At 36.5% G+C, this 13,562-nt stretch overlaps 1 protein-coding gene across 3 annotated transcripts in view; it reads right to left on the bottom strand.

Annotated features, from left to right (window-relative positions):
* The window catches only part of LOC122709361 (cytochrome P450 2C19-like), a 46,701-nt gene that overhangs the window by 16,984 nt on the left and 16,155 nt on the right, over positions 1-13,562 (bottom strand). For all 3 annotated transcript variants that reach the window (XM_043926666.1, XM_043926667.1, XM_043926668.1), the window contains exons 4-6: positions 12,089-12,249; positions 10,289-10,471; positions 1,398-1,539 (exon numbers count right to left, since the gene is read on the bottom strand). In XM_043926666.1, the coding sequence (XP_043782601.1) occupies positions 1,398-1,539; positions 10,289-10,471; positions 12,089-12,249 (486 nt within the window). The remainder of the gene's footprint in view (positions 1-1,397; positions 1,540-10,288; positions 10,472-12,088; positions 12,250-13,562) is intronic.

The raw sequence follows: 13,562 nt of genomic DNA, 5'->3' as shown, positions 1-13,562 counted from the left end.
GAAAGCAGGATGGAGAAAGGAGCTAAGAGTCCCTGAATTCATGAAGAGGATTTCCTAACCTTTCCTCCAAATCGTGACCTCACGCTTTGCCCCTGTCTCTGCCCAGTGTCCTGACTGTAAAGTCTCTTAGTTTCAGTTTCTCTAGGCAATAAGCTTCTCTCATCCTATTGGGGAAAGAATGATCTGATAAAAGGAGCTGTCAAAGGGTTGTGACTGGGACAGTTACCTTTATCAGCCTATTTCTCCCTCCATCCTCTTTGACTCTTGGTACTTATAAATACTGAAACTTACAGGATGGTAAGGACACAAATGACTCTCCTTATTATACAACTTCCTCTTCTGACATATAGGCCATAACTTCATTCTCTGTCTGACTTCACTGTCACCTCTCAATATGCTCTGTGTTTCAAAAATTTGTTTAAGATGTGTTGGCTGCCTCTCCAGTTTTAAAAAGCTAACTCTGGCCTGTTAGGCTATGGTCATTTTACTGAAACCCTAACACAACAGAAGATCATGTGTATTTCTAAACTGCTGTTCACAACTGTTAACTCTTTAAAGGTTAATTTCTAACAAAAAGTTATTTGCAAAGGATAAAATTATTGACCCCAAACCCCACCACTATCAAATTCTTATTTTGGTAAGAAATATTTTCCCGGGAATAAACTTCTTGACTAATAAAATTCCTTTATATGAACATCTTAAACCAATTCCCTGTGAATAACTTTTTAAAGCACTCACAACACTGAAATTTTCATCAGGCAGTCTCACAAAATTTCCAGGATTTCCATTTATGTTTCAAAAAGCAGAATTTCCATTTTCCGTGTCCTGGCTTTAGAACCCTGCATTTTCAGAATGAGGAAACTCCAGAGTGATCTTTCCATAAGAAAGCCATTATGCAACCACAGGCCAACTCATGCTGGCTATGCCCACTACATGTGACCTTCCATGAAATCCAAATGCTACTACGTTGATTTTCCTACCTTTCACAGTGTCTTCACTCCTGTCATCCTGCTATATCATGTAAAGATGTCCCATTACTTTCCCTTCACTAAATCTGAAAAACATTAAGGTGCTCAAACAGAGATTTAAGGGCTTCCCTTGTGTCTCGGTCCTTAAAGAATCTGCCTGCAATGCAAGAGATTGCCTGCAATGCAGGAGACCTGGGCTTGATCCCTGGGTCAGGAAGATTCCCTGGAGAAGGAAATGGCAAACCACTCCAGTATTCTAGTCTGGGAAATCCCATGGACAGAGGAGCCCAGCAGGCTATAGTCCATGGGGTCTTAAGAGTTGGACATGACTTAGAGACTAAATCACCACAAGAAAAACAAGGTGGAAAGCACTCCTAGTCTCTTTCCAATATCTTTTCTGAAATCACCCTGCCCAGCATGTTATCATACCTGTGACCTCTGGGTGCTTCAGCAGGAGGAGAAGCCCATATCTCAGCGTGGTGCTCGTTGTCTCTGTCCCAGCTCCAAACAAATCAGATACAGTGATTGTCAGGTTTTCAAATGTATATTCTGATTGATGATTGTGTTTTTCCTAGGAATGATTTGATTTTTTAAAAATTAGAAAGCATACCAAAAGCAGGTAAACATGGCCCATCAACAAGTAAAAAACAAGTCAACACAAATGATTCCTGATGAACCCCAGACATATTGGATTTACTCGATAAAAAGTTTAAAATTCATGTCTTAAACTGGCTCAAAGAGCTGAAGAAAACCACATACAAGAACTAAAGCAAATCAGGAAAATATATATACAAGTGAGGAATAATGAGAAAAGTACTATAAAAAGGAACCAAAGAGAAACTTTGGAGCTGAAAAGTACAATAATTGAAATTTCAAAAAAAAAAAAATTATCAGAATTTTTCAACAGCAGACTGGAGGAAGCCCAAAAAAAAAAAAAAAACCATCAAACATGAAGCCAGGAGAACAGAAATTTCCTGTGAATAACAGGAAGAAAAAGGAAGAAAGAAAACAACTGGAACTCAAACAAGTATACCAATATCCACTTAGTGGGAGCCCCAGAAAAGAAAGAGAGAAGAAATAAAAAATAAATATTTAAAAAAAGAATGGCTGAAGACTTCCAAAATTTGGTGAAATACATGAATGTATGAATAAAAGAAGCTAAACAAACTCCAAGAATATTGAAGTCAAAAAGACCCAGAGCAAGGTGTATTTTAATCAAACTGTCAAAAGCCAAAACTAGAGAATGTTTGAAGTGTCAAGGGAGAAGTGACTCCCTTGTACACACTCCCTGAAGTGTACAAAGGACCCACAATAGCATAATATATCATTTTTATCCAAAAACTGTGGAAACCATAAATCAGTGGAAAGATATTAAGTCCTCAGTGTAAAAATGTAAACCAAAAATTCTATATCTGGCACAACTATCTCTCCACAAAATAGGTGATAGAAGACATCCCCAAAATAAAACCTAAGGGGTTCCTTTTTAAAAGACTGGCCCTACAAGAAATGCTAAATGGAATCACCTTTCAGGTTAAAACGAAAGGTATTCCATGATAATTCAAATCCAGATTGACAAATAAATATTTTTGGTAAAAATAATAATGTAGGTAAATACTAAAGCTAATATTATTTTATCCTAGTATAAAAACTCTTCTTTTCTATATTATCTAATAGAAAATTGAATAAAAATCATTAGAAATACCTTTTCTAGGCAGAAAAGATATAAAGATGAAATTTATAACATCAACAAAATAGAGGGAGATGACATTGGCTGGGAGCAGAGTTAACATATGCAATTTGAAGCTACTGTGGAAGCACTTTATACTGGACTGCTATATATTTAGGATGTTAACAGTAATCCCCATTCTAAGAAATCAATTAAAAAATAACACAAAAAATTTGAAGAGGGCATTAAAAAGGTGCCTGCAAAATTGATCAAACAAAAAATATGTTTATAATGGAAAAATTGAGAAACAGAAATCATAAAATGCATTGGAGCAAAAAAAGGCAGAACAGAAATAAAGCCATTAATATTAAACTAATTCTTCAATATTAATTAAAGTCACTTTGACTAAAACTCACAATTTAAGACAGATATTTAAAGAACAAAAATTTAAACTGTATGTATACACACACACACACACACACACACACACACACACACACACACATGTATAAGCTATTATATATCAATAATATATCCATACATGTATAGAATATAATTCAGGCATGCAAAAGAAGAAAATCCTAACACTTGTGATATCATGAAGGATGGCCCTTGAAGTTATCACAGTAAATGAAACAGATCAGATACAGAAAGATAACTACCATATGATCAAACTTACATGTGAAATATTTTAAAAATCTGATCTCAGAGAACACATTGGCTGCCAGAGACGGGGAGTGGTCAAGATGAATAAAGGAACTCAAAAGGTACAAAATTCCAGTTATAAAATAAATAAGTCATGGGTAACTACTACACAGCTTGATGACTATAGTTAATACTGTATTGTATCTCTGAAAGTTTCTAAGAAAGTAAATCCTAAAAATTCTCATGTTCTCATTACAAGAAAGAAAACCTATAACCATGTGTGAATGGATGGTAACTACATTTATTATGCTAATCATCTTGTGATATATACATATATTGAATCACTATGTTGTATATCTATAATTAATATATTTTATGTCAATTCTTTTCAATTAAAAATTGCATATTGTCTACAAGAAACCCACTTATGACTGAAAGATACAAATATGTTGAATGAAAAAGACAGAAAAAGATTTTGCAAGCAGTGAGTAACCAAATACAGCAGGAATGTTAAAAAAAAAAAAAAAAAGTTAGATTTTAATCAAAAAGAAATTAAATGGAACAAATGAGAATGGAGTGTTTTTTTTACTGGATCAACAAAGATGAATTCTTCAAGAAGCTATAACATTATACATCTATATGTGGGCTTCTCCAGTGGCTCAGCAGTAAAGAATCTGCCTGCGGGTTTGATCCCTAGGTTGGGAAGATTCCATGTAGAAGAAAATGGCAACCCACTCCAGTATTCTCACTTGGGACATCCCATGAACAAAGAAGTGTAATGGGCTACAGTCCGTGGGGTCACAAAAGAGTCAGCCAGAACTTAGCTGCTAAGCAACAACAATAACAACACCATCTATGTGCACCAAACAACAGAGCCACAAAATATATGAAGTAAACATTGAAATAATTGAAAGGATAAATGAAGAGTTCTATAATAATAGTAGGAGACAGGCTTAGTATTACACTAGACACAGTGAAGAAATAATCTGTGAACTTGGGGATATCACAGTAGAAACCTCTAAAACAAAGAGAAAGAGACTTTAAAAAGAGAGGCAGAAAAAGGAAAAAGCAAATCTAAGGACTATGGGACAAGTTCAAAATGTGTAACATACTCATATTGGGAATTCCAGAAGGAAAAGTAAGAGTAAAAGAAGTAGAAAAAAAATATTTGAGACAATAATGAATCAGAATTTCCCCAAAATTAGTATCATACACCAAACTACAGATCTAAGAAACTCAAAGAACACTGATTAAAATATTGCCAAAAAACAAATCCTACTCTAGGCATACATTTTCAAACTACAAAAAGTCAAAGGTAAATTTAAAATTCTCAAAAAGCCAAAAGTAAAAAGTGCCTTACTTAAGAGGAAAAAGGATGAGAATAATTCTGACTTTCCCTCACATACCTTGTAAGTATGAAGACAGTGGAGTGAAATATTTAAAGTGTTGAGGAAAAGAAACCATAAACCAAGACTGTGTACCCTGCAAAATGATGTTTCCACAGGGAAAGAAATAAAGAACTGCTCAGACCAAAAAAAAAAGAAATAATCTGTTACCAGTATGACTACCTTGCCCCAGCAATCCCACTTCTGGGCATACACACTGAGGAAACCAGATCTGAAAGAGACACGTGCACCCCAATGTTCATTGCAGCACTGTTTATAATAGCCAGGACATGGAAGCAACCTAGATGCCCATCAGCAGATGAATGGATAAGGAAGCTGTGGTACATATACACCATGGAATATTACTCAGCCATTAAAAAGAATTCATTTGAACCAGTCCTAATGAGATGGATGAAGCTGGAGCCCATTATACAGAGTGAAGTAAGCCAGAAAGATAAAGAACATTACAGCATACTAACACATATATATGGAATTTAGAAAGGTGATAACGATAACCCTATATGCAAAACAGAAAAAGAGACACAGAAATACAGAACAGACTTTTGAACTCTGTGGGAGAATGTGAGGGTGGGATATTTCAAAAGAACAGCATGTATACTATCTATGGTGAAACAGATCACCAGCCCAGGTGGGATGCATGAGACAAGTGCTCCGGCCTGGTGCACTGGGAAGACCCAGAGGAATCGGGTGGAGAGGGAGGTGGGAGGGGGGATCGGGATTGGGAATAAAGACCTGCCCTCTGTAGTTGAAATAAAAAAAAAAAAAAAAAAGAAGTTCTTTGGAGAGAAGGAAAATCATATCAATCAAAACCACATCTACATAAAGAAATAAAGAATTACAAAGAAAAGAATGCATAAACATTAAAAAGTTTTCTTTTCCTCATTCATAATTGATTTAACAGCTAAAAGTTCAAAATAACAACAATGTATTTGATGGAGTAATGCTTATGAATACTTCATATATAAATATATATATGCTTACATACAGGTGGAATGAATGACAGCATGCTACAAGGGATGGAAGGGAAGAATTAGAATTATGTTGTTACTATGAGATAGTTACTCTGACAGTGAAATGGTACAGGAACAACTAGGTGCAGGAAAAACACAGGACATGACCCTGTGTTTGTGTTTGTTTCCTTAATGAACAGTGACATTGAATGGACCCTGTCTCACTCCATATAAAAAATTTAACTCAAAATAGATGAAAAATTTAAATATGATACACACATATATATTTAATGCCTAACTCAAAGAAACTCACAGAAAAAGAGAGCAGAATAGCAACTATCAGAAGTTGGGGTGGTGGTACCAGGAGAAATAGGGAGATAATTGGTCAAAGGATAAAAACCTCCAGGTGTGAGATGAATACGTTTGAGGGATCTAATGTACATTATGGTGGTTATAGCTAACAATACTGTATTATACACTTGAAAGTTGCTAACAAAGTGTTAAATGTACTCACCATAAAAAAAGGAAATAGTAATTATGTGAGTAGATAGAGGACTTAACCCAATGCTAGTGTGGTAAGCCTGGTGGCTCAGACGGCAAAGTGTCTGCCTACAATGTGGGAGACCCAGGTTCGATCCCTGGGTTGGAAGATCCCCTGGAGAAGGAAATGGCAACCCACTCCAGTGTTCTTGCCTGGAAAATCCCATGGATGGAGGAGCGTGGTGGGCTACAGTCCACGGCTCGCAAAGAGTCAGACACGACTGAGAAACTTCACTTAGTGTGGTAATCACTCTATAATATGTATGTGTATCAAATTAACACAGTGCCCAGTGCTCTCTGACAACCTGGAGGGGTGGGATGCGGTGGGATGGGGTGGGATGCGGTGGGAGGGAAGATCAAGAGGACAGAGACATATGTATATCTATGGCTGATCTATGTTTATGTAGGGGCAGAAACTAACACAATATTGTAAAGCAATTATCCTTCAATTAAAAATAAATTCTAAAAAAAAACAGAAAAATACTTTACAAGAGTTAAATCTATAAAACACTTAGAAGAAAACATTGTACTATAGCTTTAGAAACTCAGAAATGGCAACCAATTCTTAAATTTGACACCAAAGTAACAAATATACATATGTGTGTACATATGTATTTGTCTAATATATATCATATTTCAATAAAATTAAAATGTTTATGTATCAAAAGCATAATGAAAGATGTGAAATGACAACCAATATGTTGGAAAAACAGCTCAACAACAATGACAGATGCCCAGTTTTAAAAAGGCAAAGGACTTGAATGATATTTCTCCAAACAAGAAAATACACTCAACGTCACTCTTCATTAAGGAAACACAAAATATAGTCACAACCAGATACAACTTCACATTACCTAAGCAAGCTTTAATAGTGTTAAAAATTAGAAAGTAAGAATTGGCAATTATGTGGGAAAATAGGAACTCTATACATTGCTGCCGGGAATATAAATGCTGCAGTCACTGTTGGAAAGTCTGGCTATTCCTCAAATGTTAGACATAAAATTATTAATATCATATGTCTTCTCAATTCCACTTCAAGGAAAATATCAAACAAAAAGGAAAATGTGCCCATGAAGAAATTTGTACACAAATATTAGTAGCAGTCTCTTTCAGAACACCCAAAGAAAAACAACACAAATGTTGACCAATCTGTGGATGCATAAAAAATCATAGTACACACATACAATTGAATACTGTTCAGCCATAAATGAAAAAAACAAAGTGCTCATACATATTACAACTTAGAAAATGCTCCAAAACATTATATTGGGTGAAAGAAGCCAGAAACAAAAGGGGCAATGCTATGATTCCTTTTATACAATGAATCCATAAAAGGCAAATCATAGACATAAAGCAGATTAAGTTGACACATGCTGGGGTGGAGAGAATGGACAGCAATCATTTAATACACAGCATATGCTTCTGTACAGTGATGAGAAAGTTTTGAAACAAGAACTAGTGATCACACAACATTGTGAATGCACGACATACAACCAAAATGTACACTATTAATTGTATGGCATGCAAAAGATATTAAGAAAGGGTGGCAAGATACACAGAAGAACTATACAGAAAAGATCTTAATGACCCAGACAACCATGATGGTGTGATCACTCACCTCGAGCCAGACATCATGGAGTCCAAAGTGAGGCAAGCCTTGGGAAGCATCACTACGAACAAAGCTAGTGGAGGTGATGGAATTACAGCTGATCTATTTCATGTTTTAAAAGACGATGCTTTTACAGTGCTGCACTCAACATGCCAGCAAATTTGGGAAACTCAGCAGAGGCCACAGGACTGGAAAAGGTCAGTTTTCATTCCAATCCCAAAGAAAGGCAATGCCAAAAATGTTCAAACTACCACACAGTTGCACTCATCTTACACACTAGCAAAGTAATGCTCAAAATTCTCCAAGCTAGGCTTCAACAGTACCTGAAGCAAGATCTTCCAGATGTTCAAGCTGGATTTAGAAAAGGCAGAGGAACTAGAGAGCAAATTGCCAAAATCCACTGGATCACAGAAAAAGCAAGAGAGTTCCAGAAAATCCTCTACTTCTGCTTTATTGACTATGCCAAATCCTTTGACTGTGCGGATCACAGCAAACTGTGAAAAATTCTTCAAGAGATGGGAATACCAGACCACCTGACCTGCCTCCTGAGAAATCTGTATACAGGTCAAGAAGCAACAGTTAGAACCAGACATGGAACAACAGACTGGTTCAAAATTGGCAAAGGAGTACATCAATGCTATATATTGTCACCCTGCTTATTTAACTTACATGCAGAGTACATCACATGTAATGCCAGGCCGGATGAAGCCCAAGCTGGAATCAAGACTGCCAGAAGAAATACCAATAACCTCAGATACACAGACGACACCACCCTTATGGCAGAAAGCAAAGAGGAACTAAAGGGCCTCATGATGAAAGTGAAAGAGGAGAATGAAAAAGTTGGCTTAAGATTCAACACTCAAAAAACAAAGATCATGGCATCCAGTCCCATCACTTCCTGGCAAATAGATGGGGAAACAATGGAAACAGTGAGATACTTTATTTTCTTGGGTTCCAAAATCACTGCAGATGGTGACTGCAGCCATGAAATTAAAAGACACTCGCTCGTTGGAAGAAAAGCTATCTATGATTAACCTAGACAGCATATTAAAAAGCAGACATTACTTTGCCAGCAAAGGTCCATCTAGTCAAATCTGTGGTTTTTCCAGGAGTCATGTATAGACGTGAGAGTTAGACCATAAGAAAGCTGAGTGCTGAAGAAATGATGCTTTTGAATTGTAGTGTTGGAGAAGACTCTTAAGAGTCCCTTGGACTGCAAGGAGACCCAACCAGTCAACACTAAAGGAAATCAGTCCTGAATATTCATTGGAAGGACTGATGTTGAAGCTGAAGCTCCAATATTTTGGCCACTTAATTCAAAGAACTGACTCATTGGAAAAGACCCTGATGCTGGGAAAAACTGAAGGCAGGTGGAGAAGGGGACAACAGAGGATGAGATGGTTGAATGGCATCACCCATTCAATGGACATGAGTTTGAATACGCTCTGGGAGTAGGTGATGGACAGGGAAGCCTGGTGTGCTACAGTCCGCAGGGACACAAAGAATCAGACATGCCTGAGCGACTGAACTGAATTTATGTGAATTTCACCTTAATTTTTCAAATAACATTAGTCCATAAATTGATTGACAGATTTCACACAATCTCTATAAAAATCACCACTGATTTCTTTGCATAAATTGACAAGTTTATCCTAAATTTAAGGGGCACAGAAAAGCCAAAATAATCTTACAAAATGACCAAAAATTAGAGGTCTCACACTACTCAACTTCAAAACTAATTATGAAACTAGTAATTAAGATGTCTAGATGATGTGCCACTGATGTAAAAACTGACATTTAGATTACTGAAACGGATGCCAGATTGCACAAATGCTCAAATTATGAATCAGTTGATTTCCGACAAAGTTGCCAAGATAATTCATGTGGGAAAAATGGTCTTTCCAACACGTAGTGCAGGGTTCATGCTCAGAATCATATAATATTAATATAACTCCATATCTTTGCTAATCAATTTACTTTACACTCAATTAAGGCTTCTTCTGTCTACACACCTACTCTTTGCCATCACATGCCTATGTAAACAGCATCATACATACATCATTCATCCATCTCATATTCCCTCCCTTGTCCTTCGATGCAAATATGTTAATACCAGCCAAGCAGGAAGCCCAGTTAGAGCTAGTCATCCTTCTTTATTCCCTTTACACTGTGTGTGCTATGATCACGTTCATCATCATATTACACCATGATATTTTGTTACTTTTAACTAGTTGTTATCAGTTTCCAATTCACCTATGACATCATTCTGCTTCTTCTTAGGTAGATTATTAGCACCCAAAGAGCAAAATCAAGGTATTTCACTTATTTAATGACTAAATATTACATCTTCATAATGCTTAGCATAGATTCATGCACACAAGTACTTAAAATGCTTGTCAGCATTGCTTGCCAAACAACTGAAACATCCCTGGTAAATACAGAAGATTCAATGATCTATAAAATGCACAAGTAATCAAATAATTGAACTGTCTTTAACCTATTACCTGCTCCATCTTGATCAGGAAGCAATCAATAAAGTCTCGAGGATTGTTAATATCCAGGGATGCTTGGTGTTCCCTTGTTTTCTCCAAAACATAATTTTTTACATAAGCAATATTTGTAATAAGTTTTTTATAACTATAACTCCATGGGAAAAAATCAAGGAGCACAGGGAAAGTATTGAGGACCTAGAAGAGAAAACTATGGTTTATTAAATAAATAAACAGTTAAAACTTACATGCCAAGTCCTGGTTGGAAACTGTAGTATAAATATTAAAATAAATCTGGTCTCTAAATGTTGAGGAGTATTTTTATTATACAAATACATAGTTTTCTATGCTGATAGAAGTATTTCAAAGAGAAAATTCTGGTCAGGGATCAAAAATAATAATCATTTCCTACACCTACATATCATGTTTCCAGTATGAAAACATCTTTACATCAATTCTGCCTGTTTTTTACATCAGTTCTTCTCTATAATCATGAAATAAGGGTTGGCACAAAGGACAATGACTCACATTTTGTAGATGACAACGGAGGTTAAGAGAGTTTGCACAGACTGATATAGAGCACAGAGCTGGTCCCTGATGTTTCTACCTCTGTCTCATAGACTCAAACATAAAATAAGTATTTTATTAATAGGACTGAAAAGGTCCTAAGTGAAAAAAAGTGAAAGGGAAGTCGCTCAGTCGTGTCCGACTCTTTACAACCCCATGGACTGTAGCCCACCAGGCTCCTCTGTCCATGGGATTTTCCAGGCAAGAGGACTGGAGTGGGTTGTCATTTCCTTCTCCAGAAAGGGTCCTAAAGACACCATGAAACTCAACGTTTTTTGGCTAAAGTAACTGAGCACCAGAGCACTTAAGTGACCTCTGTAAGTTCACACCACTGTCTTTTAGGCAGAAGGCAGAACGTGTCAGCTCAGTATAGAGTACACCTGTGATGTTGGTTTGTGGTTCCTACCTAAAAGATATCCCATTTTTTGCAATCCCCAAAGCAATTACCTTGCCAGTTAGGATGCCAGGTGAAGCATCAAACAGTCCTAACCTAGTCAGTGTCCCCTAGCTGCACTCTTTCACTCAAAGGAGATATTCTCCTGCTTCCTAAATGCAGATATTTCTGCCAACTAAGGTGGTTAAGTAGTATCTAGGTGGAGACTGAATGACAAGACTTGTAAGTAATGGAAGCCTTTCCAGAAGGGCCTGGAATTCCTTCTGTTGCTGTGGGCATGCTTTGGGGATGTTACCAAAGTAGTTTATGGAAACTGAGCTTTTAAAATTGGTAGAAAAACCACTGAACAGTGTCAACAGGACTGAATTGCAGGCATGTATTTTCCTGTCTCGGAGAAGGCAATGGTGCCCCACTCCAGTTCTCTTGCCTGGAAAATCCCATGGATGGAGGAGACTGGTAGGCTGTGGTCCATGGGGTCGCCAAGAGTTGGACACAACTGAGAAACTTCACTTTCACTTTTCTCTTTCACACATTGGAGACGGAAATGGCAACCCGCTCCAGTGTTCTTGCCTGGAGAATCCAAGGGATGGGGAGCCTGGTGGGCTGCCGTCTATGGGATCACACGGAGTCGGACACGACTGAAGTGACTTAGCAGCAGCAGCAGCAGCAGCATTTTCCTATCTAACATTAAAGGGTTCAGCCAGCAGCCCCAGATGAGCACTCCATGATGCTAAGCTCTGGGCAGTACTGTGCTCTTCACAGTTTCACCTCACAGCTTGGTGTATAGAGAGATCTGGACCTCATGGGAAAAAGAGAATAAATGATTCCTCGAGAAGAAAGGCCCTTGGCCTCACCTGCATCCACGGAGAGCCTAGAATCTTGATATTTTCATTTACTGTTTTCATTAGATTTAGAAAAGTCTGATCTTTATAATCAAAACGGTTCTGGAAAATAATGGAGCAGATCACATTGCAGGGAGCACAGCCCAGGATGAAAGTGGGATCACAGGGCAACCCTGAAGAATAACAAACATGTAAACACATCATTAAAACATACACATGAAACACTTTATTTTTGAAACAACAGGTAGACTGTTAGAAACTTTAAATCAATATTTCTTGTACAAAATCCCTTAACAGCAAAATATTCCAAATCAAAAATTGACACATCACTTTTGCCTTAATCTGAAAGACCATGTTAACCTATTTAAATAAGGTCTATCTATTCATTTATCTTTACATTGTATTGATGTATAGTCTATTTACATTGTTAATTTCTACTGTACAGAAAATTGTTTCAGTTATACACACATACATATATATATATTGTTTTTCAAATTTTTTTCCATTATGGTTTATCACAGGATATTTAATATAGTTCCCTGTTAGAGGCAATAGTACCCTGTAGTTTATCCATTATATTTATAATAGTTTACCTATGCTAATCCAAACTTCCAATCCTTCCCTCCCCCACTGCTGGAAGTCTATCCTTTATGTCTGTGAGTCTGTGTTTTTCACAGATATACTCATTTGTGTCACATTTTAGATTCCACATACAACTGATATCATATGATATTTGTCTTTGTCATTCTGACTTACTTCATTTAGTATGATAATCTCTAAGTCCATCCATGTTGCTGCAAATGGTATTTAAATAATGTTTTGTTTTTTTAAAAAAATCAATCCAGGGACTTCCCTGGCCGTCTAGTGGTTAAAACTCCACGCTTCCACTTCAGGCAGTACAGATGGGATCCTTTGTCAGGGAACTAAGATCTCACACACCACATGGCACAGCCATAAAATTTAAAATAAATTCAATTCATATTCACTGCCTTTTCTTATATCTTTTTCACCTAAGGTATCTGTTAATTTGAAAGGTGAATAATGAAAATGCTGAAGAGACCATTTTCACATCATTTAATTACTAACATTATCAGTGCTGAGTATCATAAACACTGACATAGGAAAATGGGAACAGTTAGGGACCTCCAAATGTTTTTTATATAATGAATATTTGAAAGAGAAAAGAAATATATAATGAATATTTGCAGAATCAGCAATGAAGAAGCTAAAGAGAGAGAGATTGTAGACTTCGTGTATTTGAAAAAGTAAATGTATAAAAGCAGGAAGAATCCATGCTACATGAGAAGAAAAACTAATATGAGTGAACAAGTATTATGAACTGGATTTTTTTGTCCAAAGTAAATATAAAATATAATTTTTATATCAAACATAAATCCCAGGGAAGTGAAACCAGAAAAGGTTAATTGGCAAATGGAGTTTTTTTTTTCTTTTTTTTTAGATATTTGAAATACGACTTTATTCTGAT

Source organism: Cervus elaphus, chromosome 15 (assembly GCF_910594005.1).
Source record: "Cervus elaphus chromosome 15, mCerEla1.1, whole genome shotgun sequence".
Lineage (NCBI taxonomy): Eukaryota > Metazoa > Chordata > Mammalia > Artiodactyla > Cervidae > Cervus > Cervus elaphus.
The sequence above is the reverse complement of the archived record's forward strand: the minus strand, read 5'-3'. Positions and strand labels throughout refer to the sequence as shown.